Source organism: Pistacia vera, unplaced genomic scaffold, assembly GCF_008641045.1.
Source record: "Pistacia vera cultivar Batoury unplaced genomic scaffold, PisVer_v2 Contig154, whole genome shotgun sequence".
Lineage (NCBI taxonomy): Eukaryota > Viridiplantae > Streptophyta > Magnoliopsida > Sapindales > Anacardiaceae > Pistacia > Pistacia vera.
In genome coordinates this window covers 434,212-459,902 of record NW_022195619.1, presented here as the reverse complement: position 1 = coordinate 459,902, position 25,691 = coordinate 434,212, and the positions used below count along the sequence as shown (strand labels likewise).

Genomic DNA, 25,691 nt, shown 5'->3' with positions numbered 1-25,691 from the left:
CACATCGAAAAACTTCCATTCTATTACCAACCAAATTAAATCCCACGCCGAACGATAACATCCATTTGGAGCACGGCTGCCAAACCATTATTCACTATCCAACCGATATATTATAATGTCATCATGATGTTTTTGACTTGAATACTTAACAAAATAATTATTATGTTTGCTACTGTTTCATATCCTCTTATTCAAAAACTTATTAACGTTTTTTCGATTGACTTGTTTACTTATTCCTAGAAATTTATTCGTTTTCCCAAAGAACCTTTTGTATTCTCAAAAAAAAATTAATTTTAAATAAATAATTTACATAATATTAAAATGATACCAACACAAATTCAGAGAAGTCATTACCAGATGGTAAGATAAATCCTTTTTTTTATCAACCAAATAAATCTCATGTTGAACGATAATATCCATTTGGAGCACGGTTGCCGAACCATTATTCACGATCGAACTAATATATTATAATATCATCATGACACTTCTGACTTGAATACTTAACAAAATATTTATTACGTTTGCCATCGTTTCGCATCCTCTTATCCAAAAAGTTATTAACATTTTTTAAGTCAATATGTTTACTTATTACTAGACATTTATTCGTTTTCCCAAAGCACCTTTTGTATTCTCAAAAAACAAATAAATACTTTTAAATTTTTAATAAATAATTTACATAATATTAAAGTGATACGAACACAAATTCAAAGAAGTCATTGACCAGATGTTCAGATAAAATTAGTAATTATACCTCTATAATTATTAATATCAATTGTATATAGATGTTATTAAATCACTCATGCAAGTTCAGAAGACTACATGAATATTATATGGTCTAATCATACAATCCATATTATTTTTCCAATTTATTCTTTTTATCCTTTCTATTAAACTCATGCCAGTTAGATCTTATTCTTCTTAAACAACCATGTTTATTTATTATAACATCTTTATTCATATTCCATCTATTTCTTTTGTATTCCTAATTAAACAAACAATAATGCTATGGACACTGGCATTTTTACACCAAAATCTTATATTGGCCTACGTGTCCCATGATTCACACCAGCAAACCAGACACATTTCAGGTTATTAAATTTTTTTCCAGTGAACGATTTTTCATCAAATATGGACAGCCGTTCACTTATATGGACTCCTGTCCATATTATATGGACGGGGGTCCATTTAATACGGACGGACGTCCCCATTTAAAGGATGCCCATCCATCAGTAAAATGAAATAAAAAAATATAAACAAAATTAAGAGACGGCCGTCCATCACTTGGGGACGATCGTCCCAAAAAATGGACGGGCGTTCATATGGTAATGGATGCCCGTCCATTAATAATGCTTTTAAAAAATAAAAATAAAAATTGGACGCCAATCCACAAGGAATGGAAGGTTGTCCCTCATGTGCCATCAGTTTGATACAACAAAGAGAGTCAAGATTCCTAAAGATTTTTGATAGCATCTAGGGAAGCAAGGTCGTTTCTAATAACATTTTTGAGAAAGAAATTGATAAAAGAAAAATTACAGATTTTTGACAGCATCTAGGGGATGAGGCGACTGCTGAGGTGGTAGAGTTGAAGAAGAGTCTAGGAGAGAAGGGAGTGAAATTGGAGGGATTAGAGAAAGAAATTGATGGGTTGAAGAGTGAGAAAGTTGATAGTGAGAAGAAAGTGAGGGAGTTGGAAAGAAAAGTTGGGACTTTGGAAGTGAGCAAATTGGAAGAGAAGAGTAAAAGCATGAGAGTTAAAGAGGAAATGAGGGAAAAAATTGATGACAAAGAGAGGGAAATTAGTGGGTTTAAGAAGAAAGTTAATGTTTTGGAGTCTGAATTGGATAAGTGGATAGTTGAGAAGAAGTCAGTGGAGGGAAGTTTGAAGGAATCAGAGAGCAAATCCAAGGAAATGGAGGCCAAGATTACTGAGTTGGAGAAAGAGATTGATGAGGCAAAGACGTGATTAGTGGACTCAAGGAGAAGATAACTTCCAATTTTGATTAAGGGATGACCGTCCAGAAATGGTGAACGGTTGTCCCTTTATTTTATTTAAAATTTTATTTTTTTAAGTATGGACTGGCATCCATTATATGTGGACGCCAGTCCACACGTTAGGGACGCCCGTCCACAAGTTAGGGACAGGCGTCCAAATTTTTTTTATTTTTTTATATTTACATTATGGACAGGCGTTTTTTAAATGGGGACGCCCGTCCGTAGTAAATGGACCCCCGTCTATATAATATGGACGGGAATCCATAGTAAGTGAACGGCCGTCCATAGTTGATGAACGGTCGTTCACTAGAAAAAAATTTAATAACGTGAAACGCGCCTGATTTACTGGTATGAATCACAGGACACATAGGCCGGTACAATATTTCGATGTAAAAATGCCGGTGTCCGTAGCATTATTGTTAAACAAAACACATCAAAATATATTCTAATGTGAATCAACAAAATTTTAATTAACAAACTAACATACTCAATAAAACATAAACAATTAAACAAGACCAAAGTCAAACTGTATAAATATTTTATATCAATTGATATATTATCACATCATCACAACATTTGACTTGAATATTTAACAAAATATTTATTACTATTTCCTTTAAAATTGTGCCAATAAGATATCATTATTGTTAGATCACCGTGTTTATTTATTGTTGATCGATGCACTGTACTATTATGTGATATTTTTTATTTGACATTACTATTAAAAATCAATATATTAGAATTTAGTTTTAATTATGGGTTAATGTACTTACTTTTTGATTGATGTGATTAATATTTTGATGATATCTCATATTGTGATATTTAATGTCATTCTTAATGTACAGCTTTTGTTAAAAGTGCTGATCAAATAAATGACACTGTTTATGTAGATATTTATATGATATTAATGGAATTCATAAAAAAAGACATTTATTTTGATGAAACATGATTTGTTTCCCACTGGTTTAAAAAAAATCATACTAATCAAATGTCTCAAAAGCTTAATATACCTATATAGGAATTAACATGAATGCGGACCATTTACATTTAAATATAAGTAATACTTAACATTAAATGATTAATACAACCATCATTAATTTAAAAAACTATTAAAAACCAGATTCAGATAACAACGCTAACTCCTATTAATAATTAACAGAACATTACCTAAGTAGTTGAAATAAAAAAAAAATAAAAAATAAAATTGTTCGCTACCCACACGTGAACTACATAAACCACAGATACCATATCGACAACATAATTTCCATATACTTGCACCCAAAAAACAGCAGCAAGACATCATGATTCCTTTCAAAATAACAAAAAAACAACCCACAGGTCTGTTACAATTACCATCAGAAATTCTACAATGAATCATTATAAAAGCAACCGACAAAGATCACACCACTTTGCAAGCAACACGGTTAACGTAAGTTTTACTAAAACCATCTTATTTCATTAATCAATTGATTTCATTATTTTCTTAATCATACAGAAAATGATATTATACAAAATGGTTAAACATACAACTAAAACAATAAGATAGTGGTTTATTCCGCAACAGTCTTATAACAATAATTATTAACCATACAAATGACTCTGCCGAACCATGTGCATCTTTAATTGTTAATAGTTTTCTAATACACAAAAAACAAAATGCATTTTAGGATCCATATTTAACTGAGTCATATTTGGCACACTTATTTATTCTTAATTGCTTAATCATAAGGTAATGGTATTGTGATTCCCAACTATGGATTTTTTTTTAAAACTATTACGAATATTGTGCTTCGAAACCATTACTTACTATACAATTTACAGGTGCAAATCTCTTAACAAACAAGCAAACATAAAACAAATATTACAAAGAATAGACATTTCGAAACAACGACACAAACTACCAACAATAACAACAGCGGGACTTTCAATTCTGAAGACACTTGTAGAAGCATAAAATAAACAGGCTTTGCTACTGCTAGGAACACATTTGTTCTTCATCGAACATGATACATATATTGGATTAAAATTACTGATTGCGGTTTGCCAAAAATAAAACATGCAAGCAATATATCACACTGTCGTTGCTCTGCTTACTATACATGACAATAGAGGTATACAAATTCTAATGAAATTAGTAAAACTAAGTAATCATTTCTACAAATTGAAATATTGCAGGGAAGAATTCAAGTCCCTGACTCCAACTGCAACAATTCTCATTAAAAGACAAATATTTGGGACTTGCAACAAGGAGAATCAAAATCGTATGCACTGGGACAGGTCAACATCACAATAAAATATCACATTTCATATATGTAACGTGGATTACCAAATAGTCCATATGAAATTTAATGTTTAGTAAGTTTCTTATGTAATTTCTTGCACATGTACAAATTTAAATGCTTTTTAGTTTAATCTGAAAATAGAAGTTAAAACTCACTCAATTATCTACGATTAATCCAAATATTTAATAACTTATAAAAAAAATTGATCACAAAATTACTATGATCAGTAAAACGTAAACAATATTTAATAAAAATATTAAACACTAATGATTATGACAATTTCAAATAATTAAACATGTTCGACAAATAACAATCTAAATACTATTCCTATAACATATAAAAATAAATTTCCATTCCATTATTCATTAGATTAAAATCTACACCGAACCACAACATATTTTGGAAATCCGCTTGTTGAACCATTGTTAACTATTTATTACGCTCTCCTTTAATGCACCACAAATAGTTTTGCTACCGTTTCGTATCTCATCGCACAATAAGTTGTCAATACTTTTTCAATCAAAGTGTCTATCTATTACTAAATGTCTGTTAATTTTCCTGGAGCAACTTTTATATTGTGTGATACAATACCCCAAAAATTGTTCAAACATTCTCACATAAAAGATGAGTTCAAATTTATTCCCTTTGTTTGTTTCCTGTTTCTATTTACATAAAAAAAGTCAAGATATATTCTAATATGAAGTAACAAAATTGTTTAATATTTTAATAGATATTTAATAACAATATTAGGCAAAACTGTTTATAAAAATGTTAAAAAATTGAACATATTCAACAAACATTAATCTAAATATATTATAATCTTAATTTAAAAAAACTAGAAACAACCATTTCTATTACTGATTTAAAAAAACTTTTGTAGCATTTTTTATCAAAGCATTTTTTATCAAACAAGATCAAAGTCGAACTATATGTATGTTTCATAACCATATTGCCGAACCACAATTAAAAAATTAGTAAATATATTATGACATCATCATATCATCTCTGACTTTGATACTTGACAAAATATTTATTGTCCATCCTTTAAAAATGTATCAATAAGATTTTATTATTAGTAAATCACAGTGTTTATTTATTATAATAACTCAACATCTTGTCGAACCATTATTAACTACCTAACTAATATGTTGCACACTTAACAAAATATTTATTACGGTTTTCTTTAATATTGTACCGATAGTCTACTAATGTTTCGTATTACCTTATCCAAATAATTATTAACACTTTTTCGATTGACACGTTTATTTAGTACCAGTTGTCTGTTCATATTCCACATTTCGTATCCTATTCTCCTATAAATATTGCTCTAACATCAATCACCCATTTAACTTTCTTCGGATACTATACACTTTTAATTGTTCATTTCTCCTGCACAACTTAATTCGAAAATGGCTGACAAAACATCACAACCAAAAGAATATGCAACCAATACCAGCAACGACCTCAACAACAATAATTCTCCACCAAGGCAACCAGAATCTTCATATAATCAGGTGTATTCATAAAGATAAATTAACAATTCAAATTACATTGCATCAGCTCAGAGGTTGTCCCCCCATTTGTTTAACTTTTCCAACCATATCCTTTCCAATCCAGTGAAATATATGTTATTTTAATATTGGCTATTCAATTCAAAATTCAATCATATTATATTCAACTCAAAACATTAACAATTATTTTTCTCAATAAAAGTTTATAAATTAACAAAAACACCCCCACCCACCCAACTATTGCCGACAGTCGGCCACCACCATCAGACAGCACATCTTTTGTATCCTAAATTACAGAATGTCAAACAAAACGATGATACATATATATTTTCGGGAATATAAAAACCATTAAAAACATTTTTGATATGTCAAGAGTTCATCTCATAATTATATTTACACATTTATGTTACCATTTCCATATATTTATAAAATTTGATTGTATATTGTTTCTGCAATTGGTTTAGACATTTTTCAGGGAATACAATAATTGAGGGAGATTTTCAAAAAAGTTGACATCAATCTAGATGATCTACATACTGCAAGAAACAAATTCAGAAAAGTCATTAACCAAATGTTACAAATCATGGAATCTGCCATGGATATTATTTATATATAACATAAACAAGAGAGAGTATGTCTATGCACTAGAAGAACTGAACAACTATAAGAAAAATAAAAAATAAAGTCTATATCATCCAAACCCACTTCACAGTATGAAAAAATGATATACTTATTTCTTTTAGAATAAAAGTATTATTCTCTATATTCAATTTTATCTTGATTTTGGTGTTACTCATTAATTGATTGAAAATTGTTCTACATCATAACACGTTAGTTTTGATTTAATTCTTTCATCTTCACACATTGGATGAATATTAATAATAATTATATAAGTACATTATATAGGCATTCCAAAAATCTACCTATTTTAAAGAAAAATGTATAAAGGTGGAAGTTAGTCTGTTTTCAAACCTTGGTTAGAGAGAATCCTATACTGTGAGAAAAAAATTTACCAATCAATGTCAAACCTGAAAATGAACACAATATAAATTTTAAGTTTAAATAATTGATCTTCATAATATTAATTGATCTTAATAATTATAAAAGTATAATTTTTGTCTTAACACAACTTAATACATATATAGAAGTTATATTTACTCTAAAACTTGTATAATTTAACAATTATCATCTCTTAATCTAATTACTTTATTCTTTTAGAATAAATTTGTTTATAACATATTTCAAAAATATTAAATAAACATATCCGCGTAACGCGCACGCCCCATGTCTAGTTAATATATATTTATGCTCATTTGCCTTAACTTAATTAACAGGTCAACTGATTAGGTGGAGGTTAATTTCCAGGAGCTTTTCTGGAAAAATTGATAAATTAGATATGGAATGTGAGTAATAAATTAAGGGACATCTAGAAATTGCAAAAGACAATGAAGAAAGCACTGTTTCAGGGAAAAGGAAAAACAACCACTGGTCAGAGAGAACGAATCCAAGCTTAAGCTTTTCAAACGCATGATCTTTATTCTAATTTTAAGATAACATTTATAAAACTGCTTGAAAAGAGGTTTCGTTAAATTAATTTTGTAGCATGAGAACTTACGGCTCACTCTTATAGCTCGACTGAAAGCAGCCATCATGTCAGAATATATATGTATAGAAAATATTATATTTGATTATCATGATGAACACATATACAATCAGCAACTTAATTACATGATATATCCCACGTATTTCTCAAACCCTAGCTAAACGTGCGCAGGACTCGAGAAACCCTAAACACGTACAGTCATTAATCATGGTTTTCATATTACTTATAAGATCAAGCTCTAATTAAACATCTGATTTATGGGAACAAAAGCCCTTATTTCAAGATTCAAGACAAGGGAATATATATATCTCCCCAGAGAGTTTGGGAGATATATATAAAATATATATAGAAAGTAGGATCACTTGTTATCTGACTTGTCTTCGAACAGATACCCAAGAGATGACTCTCCACCTGGAGCTGACNTTTGTCGCCGCGGCGAAACTGTCCAGAGAGTTTCACCCTTGGTTCAACCCATCTTCGCCGCGGCGAATATTCTTCTTCGCCCCGGCGAAGCTTGGTACACTCAAATTCTTCTATTTTCAACCAAAATTCAGGGCAACAATCAAATAACACTCAAACAAACAAATATAACAAAAACCAACTCGATTAAGGGCGAAAGAGGAAACAATAACAACGTACCTCAAGCGGGGCGTTACAAGTTTTTGGACTCAGAAGCAAGCAGAGGGCAATTCTGGAATTTCAGAATTCTTCAGGAAGCTTCGCTGCGACGAATGTTGTTCTTCGCCACGGCAAAATGGCCCAGTGACGCACCAGACTCAACTCTTTTGTCACCGCGGCGAGAATCCTTCTTCGCCGCGGCAAAGTCTGCGTACTCCACTTTTTGTAAAACACACAGTTTCGTTTTTAGACCGAGTTGTAAGATTTTGGGCGAGGTATAAAAGAAATACTTAGTCTTTTTGTTTAGGGCGTTCGTGGAGAGAAAAAGAGCAGTTTTTACATTTTCTTAGATTCATTTTTGAGTGATTTTGGATTAACAAAGTGTGAAGATTCGAGGTGAAATCAGTGGATTCATCAATTGGGACGATTCTTTTCCTTTTCTCTTGTTTCCATGATGTTGAACTTGGAGTTTTCCGTTTCTTTTGATTGTTTTATTGATTTAGCCATGAACTAACCTTTTTAGGGTTAGGGTTTTGATGTAGTTCGGATTCTAAAGGGTTAGAAAGTTGATGATTATTAAGTTCATATGATTTTGCTTTGATTGTGTGATTATTCTGTATTTATTATTTTTATGTGATGAACATGATGAGATTGAGAGATAATTCATGTTAAGCCTCTTGGGTAATCACCATTGTATTATTGGATGGTAGAGATAGATTCAAGAACCAATGAAATCAATCTAGGATTCTTGTGCTTAATGAGCTTAGATTTATTAACTTTCATTTTGTTGGGTGTGGAAGGTTAATAGGGAAGAGTAGGAAAACATAGCCTGAGAAGGTATGTTGGACACCTTAGAGAGTTTGATTTACAATCAATGCATGTGAATATGAATTTAGTTTAATTCTTTAAGTTTAACCCATAGAGTCTGAATGAAGTCAAAACCCTACCCGTTTGTTTGAATTGATTTTATCCAATTTTAAATCTTGCTTTCATAGTTTAATTTTATTTTAGTAAAATTTTGTTTTAGTTATAGTTTAAATTGCTCCCTTAAATCCAAAAGAATTCGATTGCTTCAACTTGAAAACGGTAGAAAACTTAGTGCTTAGCAACAATCCTCATGGGAACGATACTCACTCATCACTCTATTACTTGTGCGACTAGTATACTTGCTACATATTGCATGTTGTAAGAAATGCGCATAAAAAATGTGAAGAAAATTCCTTAAACTTGGTCTTTTCACTCAAAATTAGTTGAAAAAGTGGGGAGTGAAAAGATATAGAATTTCATGGAGAATGCAATAAAAATGAGGGCATTATGGTAATTGACTAAGGGACATAGATGAAATTTTAAAGAAAGTGCAACGGCAAAATGGGAAAGTATGCATATTAATATGAGATATTAAGAGTTCAAGCAAAAAGACCCTATCATTCTCTACTTCCTCTCACGCCACTTCACTCTCAATTTCTCTCATCTCTTCATCAAATTTCCAAGGGATTTTAGAGGGCTTTTGGTAGGATTTTGATAGAGATTTGATCCTAAGCACCCAAAGGTAAGAATTCTTGCAATAGATGTGAGATTAATTTTCAAAGTGTTGAATTCATATAGTGTTTATGCTTAGGGTTTTACAGAAAGAACAAGTCTACCAAAGAAAGAGAGATTCTAGTGAAATTACTCAAGCACAAGATAAGTAAATCATACCCTAAGTATGATTTAAGTTATGTTGTGTAGAGAACTTTCTTTATGCATTTATATGTGTTATATGTAAAATTGTTGATGGATTTGGTGTTGAATAATGATTAGAACCTATCCATGAGAAGTTGTGTTGGTGAAGTTGTTATTTGATGAATGTTTGGATGAGATTTGGAAGAATTGAAGTGAAAATTTTGAAGTGTGTATTTTGGGCAGATTTGGTGTTAATTATGGAGGAGTTTGTTCCAAAATTTTGGTGGCCTAAAATAGAGATAGAAGTGTAGCCAGATTAGTGTTGATTTGTGCACATGAATTGTTTGATGAAATGCCAAAGAGAAGTGCATGTATGAGAATGATTATGTGTTACTTTGGGATGAGTTTGTAGATAGTAGAGAATGACATGTTTGCATTCCATAATGCATAATTGCATTTAAATATGTGAATTTAGAAAGAATTATAAGCATGAAACCATCAACATGCATACATATTCATAAGAGCATGAAAAAGCCCTAAAACATGTTAAAGAGAAAATAGAAAGAAGTAAGAATATTAAAGATATTCAAATCTGAATTTTTCTTAAAAAAGTGTTAAAAAAAAAAAAAAGATAAAAAGAAGAGAAGGTTGTTGCGATGGGGAGCCGTGAGTGACATAGTCCCACATGCACGCCGCCTTTAGTGAGAGGCCTCAAAATTCAGAAAGAAGAATTGCACAGTCCGTTAGAAGTGTGTGTGGATGAGGACTGTACCCAGAATTAGAGAATTCACTCACACCGCCAATGCTCCAAATCCATGCCTCAACCGAGTCCGATCGACAAGAATAGACAGAAAGACTAGAAAAGAAAGAAATAAAGAAAAAGAAACAGAAAACAGAATAAGAAAACTAGAAAAGAAAACGCATAATTTATGCATTTGTGCATTTGCATCATGAATATGCATAATACCATGCTCATTATCATGGGTAGTGAAAAAATTAGAAAACAAAGAGCAAAACAGAGAAAGAATAGAGAATACTCGGGAAATGAGTTGTAAGGAAAGAAAATTCAGGATTTAAGCAACGGAGAGAGAAAGGTAGCATAACGGGTTTACTTACTGAGCCATTAGTGCTCACTCCGTTGTTTTTAATGTTTTGCAGGTAATAGGTGAGTTGTGGTCGCTCTGAACGTCACGCAATGGAAGGGTTAGGCTACACTGTCAAGTTGCTATTTTTGAGAACATTTTGTAAATATTTGTATATAAAGGAAAATTAAATATGGGCCCATACTTTATTACTCGTATATATATGTGTATTTTCTTATATATATTTTTAATGAGTTTTATTAATTATTTTACGAGTATACTTGATAGAAAGAAAGTATTACAATAGATAACCCGCATCAATTTGAGGGGGGATGTCAATAGAAGGCCATAAATTATGCCTTGTTAATAGCTATTAATCTAGGTTGTATATACTCTCATTAATAGGAGAGGAGATTTAGCTTACCATGTATAGCTTCCTAAAATCACTCTATGTAATTAGCATGTACAGATTTAAGTTTCCCNGTAGCATAACGGGTTTACTTACTGAGCCATTAGTGCTCACTCCGTTGTTTTTAATGTTTTGCAGGTAATAGGTGAGTTGTGGTCGCTCTGAACGTCACGCAATGGAAGGGTTAGGCTACACTGTCAAGTTGCTATTTTTGAGAACATTTTGTAAATATTTGTATATAAAGGAAAATTAAATATGGGCCCATACTTTATTACTCGTATATATATGTGTATTTTCTTATATATATTTTTAATGAGTTTTATTAATTATTTTACGAGTATACTTGATAGAAAGAAAGTATTACAATAGATAACCCGCATCAATTTGAGGGGGGATGTCAATAGAAGGCCATAAATTATGCCTTGTTAATAGCTATTAATCTAGGTTGTATATACTCTCATTAATAGGAGAGGAGATTTAGCTTACCATGTATAGCTTCCTAAAATCACTCTATGTAATTAGCATGTACAGATTTAAGTTTCCCTGTATAACTGGCAGTCTTGCCTATATAATGAAAGACCTTCTCAAAAGAGAGGACAATTCAAACCATTCTGTTAACTCAAGGGGTGAGATTTATCCATATTAAATCGCTTTAGGATCTTTTCAGTATAATTTGATTGATGGAGCAAAACTCTATTTGAACAATGCTCGATCTGTAGGCCAAGACAATACTTTGTTTTCCCGAGATCTTTCATTTCAAATTCTCTTTTTAAGTACTCAACAGCTTTTGTGACCTCTTTAGAAGTCCCTATTAAGTTCATGTCATCGACATGTACTGCCACAATTGCAAATCCTGATTCTGAACTTTTTATAAAGACACATGAGCATGCAGAATCATTGATATATCCTTCCTTCATTAGATATTCATTGAGACGATTACACCACATTCATCCATGCATATCTAATGAAGGAAGGATATATCAATGATTCTGCATGCTCATGTGTCTTTATAAAAAGTTCAGAATCAGGCATTGCAATTGTGGCAGTACATATCGAGTCCTTCTGAGACCGATAAACTAATCAAGTATCGAAATGTGATAGCATCCATTACTGGTGAATACGTCTCATCAAAGTCAATTTCGGGTCTCTGCAAGAAACCTTGAGCCACTAGTCTAGCCTTATACCTAGCAATCTCATTTTTTTCATTTCGTTTCCTTGTGAATAACCACTTGTATCTATGGGTTTCATGTTTTCAAGCGTTCAGACTACGAGTCCAAATACATTACGTTTTGCTAAAGAGGTTAATTCTGCTTGAATTGCCTTTTCCCATTTTGGCTAATCATGTCTTTATCGACATTCATCAACAAAAGGTGACTCAGACTCATCCTTCATAATTTCAATAGCTATTGCATATGAGAATATGTTATCGACAATAGTTGTCTCAAGATTCCACATTTGTGTAGAATGAGCATAATTTATAGAAATTTCTTCATTTCTATGTTCTTGTATTCCTTTAGGGATTTCTTCCTCTTCAGGGGCTTGTGTCCTTTCAGGGACTGTTAAATCTTCTAGAGTTAGTTTAGAAGATATGGAATTGTTAATTATTCCAGTATTGTCAATATTGACACTTATTTGGTTGCCTTTCATTTCCTAGGAATAGTATCCTTGGCTCTAATAGGCCTACCACACTTCTAGTGTGTAACAGATGAATCGATTGCTATCTGCATGGATTGTTCATGGTAACATCAATCCTTGCTGGTGTATTGACAGCAGGAATGTATGATCTCATTATTTTTGCTGCATCTGTAAATGCATCAGGCATTTGGTTGACAATGTTTTGCAAATGTGTTATGTTTTGCACTTCAATTTTAGATTGAGATGTGCGAAGATCTAAATGAGATATAGAATTCACTTTCCAAGAAAGTTCAGGCTTTACTTAAGGAGGCTTTACCTTTTTCCCTAAAGGTGGGAATGTTGTCTCATCAAAATGGCAATCCGCAAAACGTGCGATAAACAGACCGCCCATCAGGGGCTCAAGATATCTGATGATAGATGGTGAGTCATAGCCAACATATATTCCCAAATGACATTGGGGTCCCATTTTGATGCGCTGAGGGGGTGCAATTAGAACTTACATAGCACAACAAAAAGTTCTTAAGTGGGATATATTAGGCTGATGTCCAAATACAAGCTATATTGGAGAGTATTGATGTATGCAGTGGGTCTTGGACGCATTAATGTTGCAGCTTGTAAAATAGCATGAGCCTAGGCAGAAGTCGGTAATTGCATACGTAATAGTAAAATTCTTGCAATTAATTGGATACGCTTTATAAATGACTCTGCCATACCATTCTGGGTATGCACATGTGATACTAGGTGCTCAACATCAGTTCCCATTGTTGTACAATAATCATCAAATGTCTTTGAGGTAAACTCACCAGCATTGTCCAGACGGATTGCTTTAATTGGGTAATCGGGAAAGTGTGCCTTTAATTTGATAATTTGTGTCAGTAATCTAGCAAAGGCAACATTACAGGTAGATAGTAGACAAACATGTGACCATCGTGTCGATGCGTCAATCGGTACAATAAAGTAATGGAAATGTCCACTTGGTGGATGAATAGGTCCACATATGTCCCCTTGAATTCTTTGTGAAAATGATGGGGATTCTACACCAACTTTAGTGATGGATGGCTTAAGTGCCAATTTTCCTTGTGAGTAAGCAATACAAGCACTCTCATTAGGTAACAAAATCTTTAGGTTCTTTAATGGGTACTTATGTGTGTTTTTTATGATTCTACTCATGATAGTGGATCTTGGGTGACCAAGATGGTTGTGTCAAATCTTAAAAAGTTAAGGATCAGTGAACTTCTGGTTCATAATTGCATGGACTTCAACATTCTTCAAGAATGTGTAATATAACCCTGATGAGAAAACAGGGAGTTTCTCTAGTACATGCTTCTGACATGAAATATTAGTAGTGATGCATAGAAATTCTCCATCCTTTTCACTTAAAGTTTCAATGTGGTATCCACTAAGTCGTATATCTTTGAAACTAAACAAATATCTTCTGGATTTGCTAGAATATAAAGCATCATGGATACTTAATTTAATTTCGCTTGGTAACACAAGTGTTACTCTTCCGGAGCCCTCAATTATGTTTGCAAATCCTGATATGGTATTTATTTTAGCCTCAGTAAAGGTCAAACTTAAGAAATATTTTCTATCTCGAAGTATGGTGTGCGTTGTAACACTATCTACTATACAAATGTCTCCACCATTTTGGATATCGATGTCTCAGTTTTGAAGTCCATCCTAAAAAAAAAAAAATTACATTAGTAAGGATGTTTACAGAACTTCATATTCATGATATGGAATTTTAGGTCCAATTTTTGTCTCTGTTTTACAAACTTCATGTTTGTAATTAGTATTTATACCTTCAAGTTCTAAAACAATATTTTATTTATGGAACTTCAAGTTCATTTATCAGATATAATAAAGAAGTATAGTTGCTAACATTGGTTATCGAAAATATAATAAAAATATATGTAGCTATAAAGGTTATATTTAACAAAAATAAACATATCCGACCATGAAGGCAGTATTCAACAATAATAAATGGGTCTAGCCATGAAGACGGTATTTTAACAATAATAAATAGATTCGACCATAAAGGCGGAATTTAACAATAATTAGTAAATCCGACCATAGAGACGGGATTTAACAATAACAAATAAATTTGACCATAGAGGCGGAATTTAATAATAATGAATAAATCCAACCATAGAGGCGGAATTTTATAGTGATAAATAAATCCAACCATGGGGACAGAATTTAACAGTAATAAATAAATCCAATCATGGAGGCAGAATTTAACAGTAATAAATAAATCTGACAATGGAGGTGGAATTTAACAATAATAAATAAATCCGACTATGGAGGCGGAAACAGGGATTAAATAACACTTGTAGGGTTGAAAATACGTACTTTCAGTAGACGTACACCGTTACACTTGTTAAGCTCTTCCTGCTGATAACGTATTATAATTTAGTGGTGCTATTTAGTAATAATTTAGGAAAGATAAAGTAAAGAAAGTAAAATAAAAGGGATGAAAGTGAGAGAATTGAGAGATGTTAGTATTGATATACTAAAGCCCCTCAAAGGTGGTGGATGTCCACCATAATTTTACAACATAACCCCAATTTTACGTATCTATGGGTTTGTTTGGCTCCCTATTTCTACCCATATTCCCAATCATATTCTCTAAATATTATTTGGCACATTATTTTTGAAATATTACTATATTTTTTTAATTATTTTTAGACCCCTTAAGTTTATTAATTTCAGAAATACCCCCCAAAAAAGTTTAAAAATTAACAAAACACCCCTATCCACCCATACTTGCCAGATTGTCGGTGGTAGCCGAAATCTGTACAACGGCCTGCACCACGACCAGAACTGGCGGGAGTTCACTGATCTGGCCGTCAGCAACAGCCAAAGACGGCCAATCTTGGCCATCGTTGACCGAAAATGACGGCCAAATATGGACTTCTTTGGCCTTTCCTGGCCGTTGACGACCACATCTAGCCGTAGATCTGGCATTTTCTATCTAGATCCGTGGTATTTGGCCAGAAAAGGACATAGCGATGCGTTACGACATAGATCTGACCAATTTGTGTCGTAATGTAATTTTTCGGCTAGATTCTGGTGATGGTGGCTGGAATCTGGCACTGCGGGTGGTGGGGGTGTTTTTGTCATTTTATATGTTTGAGTGTTTAATTAAATTAGCAAACCCAGGGTTTTTTTTTTATAAATTTTCATTACTTCTTGGTTTACAACTTTGTCTGCTCAATTTGCAAAAAGTAATACAGAAGTGGGGCTGGAGCTGACAAATTCCATATTAGAATTTGCAGTAGTTGACAAAGTTGTTCCTGGTTGGCACAAATTTGCGGAAGGCATCTTCACTAACAGCTTCTGACATATGATTGTATCCTGGAAATCTAGGAAAGTATAGTTTGAGTACTTGAGTCTCTCCCATTTTGTCATCTATGAAAACCCGAATTTTGTANTTTCATTACTTCTTGGTTTACAACTTTGTCTGCTCAATTTGCAAAAAGTAATACAGAAGTGGGGCTGGAGCTGACAAATTCCATATTAGAATTTGCAGTAGTTGACAAAGTTGTTCCTGGTTGGCACAAATTTGCGGAAGGCATCTTCACTAACAGCTTCTGACATATGATTGTATCCTGGAAATCTAGGAAAGTATAGTTTGAGTACTTGAGTCTCTCCCATTTTGTCATCTATGAAAACCCGAATTTTGTAATCCATGTATTTACCACGCTATGGGCTGAAGGCAATATCAAATTCATCACTCCTATTTCAACAAGCTGCCTTTCAAGCTCACCCATCAGGCGACGACACATTCCTTGTCCGTGATACTTGAATCTGGTAGCAACTAATGGCATCTCAGCAACCTCTTTAAACACTCTAACAGTTGCCACAGAAACAATTTCTCCTTTCTTCTCCAGAACAATTGTGTGGAATCCTTGAAAGTTCTTGTGCTTCATCTCTGATTTCTTATTTAAGATAAGATTTTCAACAAGATCTTTTCCTGTTAAAGGGTCCTGAGCTGGCTCAAAACACTCATGCATAACATCAATTGCCTCATTCAACTTCCTCTGATTCTCCTTTAAGACCTTACCATTCTTCAATAATCTCCAGGTTAAATCATCTATACCTAGTGATATAGGCATTCTTGTAAGCTTATGGAGGCAAGTAGAAACATGTTCACATCTATCACTGTAAAACCATTTATCATGAGCATAATTTTTCACCTTAACTTCCCCTCTTCTCCTCAGACAACCCGTGTGAAATTTATGCTCGCATTGATCACAAGTGTGAACAATACCATCATCCACAGAATTCTCCATTGTTTTCTCAGATTTTCCCTCACCACAGATCACACAACAACATGAAGGGCAGAACCAATCTCCACTTGGAATCTCCTCTAAGCCAAGGCAATCCTTGTGATAAGTGGAAGGACATGAATCACATATGATTAATTCACCTCCATAGTGGCAAACATAACACACCTCATAACTCACATCTTGATGACCACTATCTTCCATCTCATCACACAACTTCTCTTCACCACTTGCCGATTTATTATTGCTCAACAGTCCCTTTTGACAGTCCAACAAAGACCTCCCATCTTCAAGAAAAATATTAGCAGCAAGCCTATGCTTTTTGCTACCCACATGGGCTTCAAAATCACTGATTGCAAACACCTTAATGCAACATTTACACTTGATCCCTGTACTACATATCCACCCTTCACCCAAATTCCCACTATAACATACGAATTCACCTGGCGTTACCACTTTCTTTTCAATCAACTTAGACAATACAACTCTAAGATTAAACCTTGAAGTTCCAAGAATCACCTGCACGCGGGCTGGCTTCTTTTTCTTTTGAACCTCTCTCAATTTCTTCAATGCTTTCAACGGTTTCCCTCTTCTGGGTTCCTCTAAATTTTCTGACTTCTCCATCTTCCTCTTATTTCTTAACCGTAAAGCGTTAGAAAATTTAGTACAAGACTCTTTTGACTTTGTATTTTGATAAGAAAAAACAACTTCTTTAAGAACTCCTTCATCCATGCAAGCCTTGCAGGCTGTTTTAAGCGAGTAATAAACTTTTCCCTGTGGCGAAGTGTAACGTAACTCTTTCCTTCCTCGCTTATCTGCGTACCACAAACACCATCTCATAGCCAAGAGATAGTTCTTGGCTTCATCACTGCTTTTGTTGTTCTTGTTCTTCCTTCCGCCGGAGCCGCCATGGAGATACCACTGGACAACCGCGTCTGCCCCTGAAGAAGAAACAAGGAATCCTTGTTCACCCCTTAGTTCTTTAGAATGTTTGACATCGAACGCCATGAAAACAGAGAGAAGAAGAAAGCATAGAGCGAAAAAATAGAGAGCGAAACAATGATTTCTTGCGGGTTAAATTTTATATTGAGAGACATTTATTTCTGAAACGAACTACTTGTGCTATGGGGACAAGACTCAGAAGCTTGCAACGGAAGTAATGTTATCTCCAACAGCATTTTTTTTTTTTTTTTAATTAGCAAAATTGAAATAACATGAGTGATTCGAATGAATTAATATTGAGTAATGATTTGCTTCTTATTCATACAAATGACAAAAAATAAATATCAAATGATAAAAGGAGTTATTTTACATAAATTTTATGTAATTTTTGTCCGTTTATATAATTTAATTATAAACAAAATATATTAATTAATATTTTTATAAACAACCCTATTATGTATTAATATTAAAACTTTTATTCTTAAAAATAAAATAAAATGATTGGCTTACTCAAAAATTTCACTTTTATTGAAAGTCTAGTTTCTGTTAAATGCTTTATATCTCATAATTTTTTATTAACTCACTAAAAATTCATATTTTTATTTCTCAACAATTTCTATATAGTATTACATATATTTATATATTAATACAAATTGATAATATATATATATATTAATTATTAAAAATAATTAATTTTCCAAATTCTTGAATGTTTGATACGAGTGTTGTTAAGTTGGAAGGCCAGCCTAGGCCCAGCAGCCCAGGCTCAATCTCTAGGCCCAAGAACTGCAAATTTAAGAGATGAGCAAGGTTAATACTGTCATTTATCTAATCCATTACAATTGTTTCACTCTCTCGCTCGCCAACCTCACTAAACTTTCCCGGGAAAATAAAATAGAAAATTCAGCTCCTGGGTTTTTACGGTTTGCGAAAATGTCTCAGACGGGGAAATTGATGCCGAATCTGGACCAACAAAGCACCAAAATGCTAAATCTAACTGTCCTCCAGCGAATCGATCCTTTCATTGAAGAGATTTTGATCACGGCCGCTCACGTCACCTTCTACGAGTTCAACATCGAGAGCAATCAATGGGTTTGTTTTATTAAATTTTAACCTAATTTTGTTGTTTTTTTATTATCAATTCTTCAATTTTTATATTTGTTTTTGTGTATCTGATGATTGCAGAGTCGCAAGGATGTTGAAGGATCTCTTTTTGTGGTTAAACGGTAATTTTGTTTCGATTTTAAGCATTTGTTTTTTTGAATTTTTACTTTTTATTAAAATTTTGTTTTTTTTTTGTGATTAGGAATACTCAACCGCGGTTTCAATTTATTGTGATGAATCGACGAAATACAGGTCTGAATTTTTATTAAGAATAGGGTTCATTTTTGTTGCTATGTTTACCTCTTGAATTTTGTACTGTATGGAGTAATTAATTTTTATGTTGAAGTTGAGAAGATCTATCTTAGAGATTTATGTACTGATGGTGGATACGATTCTTAGTGTAAGAAGAGATGATTTTGCATTGAATGCATTTGGTGATTGGATCAATGCCATATTATTGGTTAAATTCGCTAGTCTGTGTGGGTTAGGAACTTTTTCATTTTCGAGGTAGCTCGCTGATTTCTATTGCTTGTTTTGGTATTTAATTGTCTGATTATAGTTGGTAAGTGGTACGGTTTAGGCAGGTTGATAATCAAAATTACAAGTCTCAAGAAGTATTTAGATTGACAAAGTTTATTTACTCTAGACGATTAATGGAAGATGTTTGGTTTGTTTAAAAGTTGCATTGGTTATGTTTAGGTTCAAGGGAACTTGGCGTTATGGAAGATAAAACCTTTTCTTTTCCCTTAATTAATGCCTTAATCTGAATAAAAGGAGCACCATGATAAAATTCAGTGTCTTTTATCCTTCAATTTAGGAATGGGAAAAACTGCTGATTGTTTTTTGGGCTCAATTAAGTACTATAAAAATATAGTTCTATTTCTACTTTCACATCTCACTTAGGGTTACTCAGGGTTGATCCCTTTGTTGATTTAAATTTCAGTAGGTACTTAAAAGGAGCTTATTTCAAAATTATAGTACGCCGGTGCCACCTCTAGCTTAGAATTTTCATTTTAAGTTTTATAAGTGAGAATCCATTTCTTTTTCACTGAAAAAATTGCATATTGTATATGTATTGGGACAAAGTTATTCTTGTAAATGCTAGCATTATATATTCTCATTTATGCTATCTGGTTTCCCTTTCTTTCTCTTGCTTATAAACAGAAAATCTAGTGGAGAATCTATTGGGAGATTTTGAGTATGAAGTTCAAGTTCCATATTTGTTATATCGAAATGCATCCCAAGAAGTTAATGGAATCTGGTTTTATAATGCTCGTGAATGTGATGAGGTTGCAAACCTCTTTAGTAGGTAATGATTTGCTCAATTGTTTTCATGCACTACTTAGATATTGAGAATTCAGAGCGCATGAGATAGTAAAATTGATTAAACTTTTAAAATATATAGCAGAAAGCTCTTAAATGAATATTACAGGAAAAAAAATGTTAACAATGTCAATAGATGTGATGCATCATTTGGTACCTATCTTGGCATATAAAAGTAAACTTTTTTTTTTTCTTTCAATTTCTTAACCTTTTCAGGATTTGAACATTACTAGTAGTTTGTAGTGAGTTGTGTGGGTGGATTATATTAAGATATCTTAAATGTAGCTTGCATATGTTGTTCAAAACTTAATTGCTCTGTGGCCTTCTAGTGTGTTTAAGATGTCAAGATAATTTTTTAATCCCTTTCTTTCTGTCCACAGGATTCTTAATGCATACTCAAAAGTTCCTCAAAAGCCAAAAGTATCTGCAAGCAAAAGGTAATGAGTTTTTGTAACTGAACCCAATATTAACATTTGACTAGCTCTTGAATCTCTATAACTTGATCCCTTTTGGATCATTTATCTGTCAATGGTGTAAAATCTCATCATAAGTGAATTGCATTGCCTTTTTGCCCTAGTTCTTATGAGATTGTCGTGTACCAAATTAATACTTTAAAAATGTAAAATAACTTATTAAGTGTTCTGGGCAAGTAACAAGTTGTGCTTGTGGAGTATGAGTTGTTCAACTATCAGTGCTTTGGATATTTATTCTCCTGTTTTCAATATGGTGTAAAAAGAACTGTAAGATCTTGGGAACTGACCAAGTTGATATGTCTTTAATATTCAGAAACTTGACAACATTAAATGAAGCTAGATTGTAATATTTTCAGATATTTGCATTCTTAATTTGATTTTGTTGATTGAGAAATGTGTCCTTGAGAATGTGGTGCATGACTCTATTGTTACTTTCTCAATCTTGAGTCTAATTATCTCATAGTGAGTTTGAGGAACTTGAAGCGGTCCCAAGCCTCTCTATAATGGAAGGCCCTCTGGAGCCTACATCAACCGCCTCTACTGTCACTGATCCTCCTGAAGATCCATCTTTTGAAAACTTCTTCAGTGTATGTGCTAATGGTTCCATATTATTCTTCTGGCTGACTAAAGTATCCAATGTGTTCCTGGCCTGAGTGAATATTTAAATTTTGTATTGCAGGCGGCTGTGACTATTGGAAATAATGCTCCTAATGCTGCTAATATAAGGCAGCCCTATCATTCTTCAGCTCCCATTCCTTTGTTCGCCCATGCACCTACTGCTGTTCCCTCTCCTGCACCAACTCCACAAGTACCGTCCCTTACTCTTTCAGCCTCATCACCTACAGTTGCTCTCCATGACACACCTGACCCAATCAGCAGCAGCAATCGTGTCACTAATCTTGTGAAACCCTCATTTTTTGCACCTCCTTCCTCATCAGCGTTGATTACACCACCTACTTCTTCATCTGTACCAACTGCTGCTACACTTCAACCTCCCTTGAATCTGCAACGCCCATATGGAACTCCAATGCTTCAACCCTTTCCACCACCCACTCCACCTCCATCTCTTACGCCAGGAGCTGCCCCTATTTCTATTGATAGACCTCTTATTACCAGAGAGAAAGTTCGTGATGCACTTCTAATGCTTGTTCAGGTATTCCCATCCTTCTCGCTTTTCTTCGTTTCCTAATTCATTCTAGTAGATCGGATAATTTCTGTGTCTAATGAATTTATAAGGTTTATCGTGTTTGGGTTGAGTTAATGGCAACACAATATTAGTATGTTTCATAGAGATGGTCCTTTGCTTTTGGAAGTCTGGAGTAATATGCTCTTTTCTCCTTTATGTTGTAGTTGTTGGCTGTGGCCTTGACTGATGTATTTTTTCTTTTGTTAGGATGATCAATTTATAGACCAGTTTTATCAAGCACTGCTGAAAGTGCACTCATGAGCAGTGTAAAGCACTATTAGGCTGTGGCGATGTTACCAAATACTAAAGTGCTTGTAAGATCAGTTGTGTACAGCTGTTTTGCCGTTGACATCGGTAATAATGACCGGGTGAGAGTTTCTGTTCTAAGTTTGCCATTGATAAGTTGATTTGGTCATCTTCTTATCCCTTCAAAAGGTTGGTCCTCACGGGTTGGGTTTGTGGAATTTCTGTAACTTTAGGAATATAGTTTCTTATTTAGTTGATTAGCTTGTTCAGAATTGTAGTAGTTGTATCCAAATCCTCATGGTAGAATGTGCATTGAAATTGAGAAGTTTGCTTTTACTTCCTCTTTTTCTGATTTTGTCATGCTCTTTTGTTGGGTGAGATGAGATAATTTATCAATTCTTATTTTCTTTTAACTATTAAATTAGGGGTAAAATAGACATTTTATTTGATTGTAAAAATCAAGTTACTGTTAGGTTCCTAGTTATTGACTAATAACTTTTGAGAGGTTGATTTAAGTCCGCAAACTTACAGAGTGGTTAATTGTTACGTCCTTCGTTTTATTTTAATTAAATTAATTAAGAGCATATCTTAGAATTGATAAGGAAATGGAATTAGATCCTAGGCTATGTTTGGTTCACTGTGTTGCATTATTTAGAAAAATTCTTTAAAAAAAGTTGAATTGGGCAGGTATTACAATGTAAGATTTGAAAATTAATAAAAATACTTATTTACTAAACACGCCTATAATAAAACTTTAAAAGTTAACAAAAACACATTTAATTCACCCATTGAATAATCATAGTCGGCCACCACTGTTGGAGGGTGGTCGGAGTCGTCGTATCGATGTATGACCGATTGGATCTTGCCGGTCGTGCGTCGATATGGCTTTTGCCAGTCAGATCCACAGTGGATCTAGTCGGCAAAAGCCAGATCGATGGCTAGATCTGGCCATTAATGGTTAGATTTGGCCACATTTGCTTGTCAATAACGACTAAAGATACGATCGTCGTTGATGGTCAACGACGACCTTATGTTGGTCGTCATTAACGACTGGTTAGGGCCAAAGATTTGGTCGTTAATGGTCAGATCTTTGGCCTTAGATCTGGCATTTTTCGGTTAGATACACCGTGGATTTGGTCGAAAAAGGCTAGATTGGCGCGCTACCGACCAGATTCAGTCGGTAGTGCACCATTATATCAGATTCTGGCCAACTTTCGATAGTGGTGGCTGGAATCTGGTATAATGTGGGTTTAGGGGTGTTTTTGTAATTTCAAAAAAAATATTTAGGGGTATTTAATTAAATTAACAAATTTAGGGGGTTTAAAAAAGTTGAATAATATTGTGAGTTTTTGTAATTTTATTGTTTTACTTTTTTGGGAATAATAATAATAGTATTTCCAAAAATGAAACAAACGGAGCCCTAATTCCTTGTTTGCTTATTGAAATTGAGTAAAGAATTGGAATCCTATGAATAATCAATTTCTTAAAAACTTGAGTAAAGATTTCTTAATTTTTTCTTTTATAGATTTTTATTTCAATGATTTATTATTTTATAATTTAGTGATTATTAAAACATTTATTGAACAGTTGGTCAGAGTTGATCGTTGATCACCTTGATCGGTGGTGGTAAACCATTGTTGACTAGTTCGTGACCACCGTTGACTAGAGTTGATCAAATATTGACCATCGTTGATTTGTCATTGACCATTGTTCATTGATATTGATTGGTGGTTGATTGGTAATTAAATTTTTATTTTTTAGTTAGAATATGTATTTTAAAAGATTCAAAAATAATAATAATAATAATGAAATTAAAAATGTAGTGTTAAATTTTTAATTTCATGATTATTTTTTATTTAAAATAAAGTAATAATTTTTAACTTAAATTTAATAATTTAATGTTAAAGGTGTTTTTTCAATTTTTGTATTGGTTCTTACTATTTAAATTATTTGAAAATGTTTAACATAATATCTAAAAACGGTTTTTACGTTGAAAATTTAGAAAACTCTGAAAACATCTTTTCATCTGTTTTAAAAACTGTGAAACTAGAGTACAATGCACTTTAAGTTTTGTTTCTTCCTTAATGAAAAGGAGGAAAGAAATCGTTGCAGCACCGCAAAAATAGAGAACCTGACATTCTAGCAACCACTGACCTCGACCGGGTTGCTGATGCAGATGGGGACAAGCAAAATAACAGTTGGTAAGATGGATTGGAAGGATATAACGTCTAAAAATCAATTTTTCTTATATTAAGTAATTTGATTATTCTTATAAGCTTTAATTTACTTGTGAAGTTATGAATTTAATTGATTTTAATTTTTTTTTAATATGAAGCTTTCAAATAAATCTATAGAAAAGAAAGAAAATATATTTTAAAGATAATTATATCCTCATTTAACGCAGAAGATGGGATCTAAAAATCATTTCCTTAATTTTTAATGGTGTCAAATAGATGTGAATGTTTGTATATAAAAAGAAATTAATACTAAATATCCTAGTAAGAGAATTTCCTAAAATAAAGTGGGTAATTTTATTCAGTATCTTGCTACAAATTTTTTTATTTTTGTCATTTTTTTCAGTCAAACTATATTAACTACTAAGAAAAACAAAAGGTGTCGTGTGTTATGTCTAATACTCTGGGCCTGTCCAACCCATTCTTTAATGATGAATGGTTGTGGCTCAATCTGATATTACCCTACGGCCCAGAGTTTAGCCCAATATGGACTTGTCACATTTTCAAGGGGAATTTTGGACTTGGGCTACATCACTCAATACTTCCATGTTCGTAATCAAGTTTGGGGTCATTATTTTTGGGTTAGGATGTTGTATATTCTGCATCTAAAGTTGGTTTCAGTCAAAAGGTCGAACAGGCCCAGTCCAATTTTTTTTTTTAAAATTTAGTCTACATTTGCATATCGGTATATTACCGGAGTGGAGAAGCATGAGCAAGAAGTACTTTTGTCAATTAAAAGATGAAAATTACATATCATGAAATGTAGCTCAAATTATTTGTACTTCACTTGTTTAGTTAGTTAGGAGTGGGTTGTTTTTCTCTTGTGAAGGATTTGTACATCCTTTGTCTATTTGTTCTTTTGGGGTGAGCTTTCCCTTGCTTGTTCCAGAGTAACCTCATCTTAGGTTTGTTCCGTCTTTAGTTTGTTATTCTTTATTCATTTATAAAATTACTAATTACCAAAAAAAGATTAGATCAAAAAACCAATTTGGTCCATTACGAAAATCAACAAATAGCATTTGAGATATGGTTAATTAGGGAGCCTCTTATATCATATTTGGTTTAATTTTACATTTCAAAAATCGACAAAAACTTTTCAA

The 25,691-nt window shown here is 33.0% G+C and overlaps 3 protein-coding genes across 3 annotated transcripts; 2 read left to right on the top strand and 1 right to left on the bottom strand.

Moving 5' to 3' along the window:
* Window positions 1-1,303: 1,303 nt before the first annotated feature.
* LOC116124620 (peroxisomal and mitochondrial division factor 2-like) lies at window positions 1,304-1,963 on the top strand. Its single transcript, XM_031410345.1, has 2 exons — window positions 1,304-1,322; window positions 1,554-1,963. Exons 1-2 carry the CDS (start codon window positions 1,304-1,306, stop codon window positions 1,961-1,963), a joined length of 429 nt encoding a protein of 142 aa, XP_031266205.1.
* A 14,496-nt stretch (window positions 1,964-16,459) lies between these two features.
* LOC116124619 (increased DNA methylation 1-like) lies at window positions 16,460-18,091 on the bottom strand. Its single transcript, XM_031410344.1, has one exon. The coding sequence runs from the start codon at window positions 18,089-18,091 to the stop codon at window positions 16,460-16,462; it is 1,632 nt and encodes a 543-aa protein (XP_031266204.1).
* A 775-nt stretch (window positions 18,092-18,866) lies between these two features.
* On the top strand, window positions 18,867-22,704 carry LOC116124653 (mRNA-decapping enzyme-like protein). The gene is made up of 8 exons (XM_031410374.1): window positions 18,867-19,117; window positions 19,211-19,251; window positions 19,332-19,381; window positions 20,294-20,438; window positions 20,833-20,889; window positions 21,389-21,512; window positions 21,605-22,078; window positions 22,319-22,704. Exons 1-8 carry the CDS (start codon window positions 18,959-18,961, stop codon window positions 22,370-22,372), a joined length of 1,104 nt encoding a protein of 367 aa, XP_031266234.1. The 5' UTR covers window positions 18,867-18,958; the 3' UTR covers window positions 22,373-22,704.
* Window positions 22,705-25,691: the final 2,987 nt, after the last annotated feature.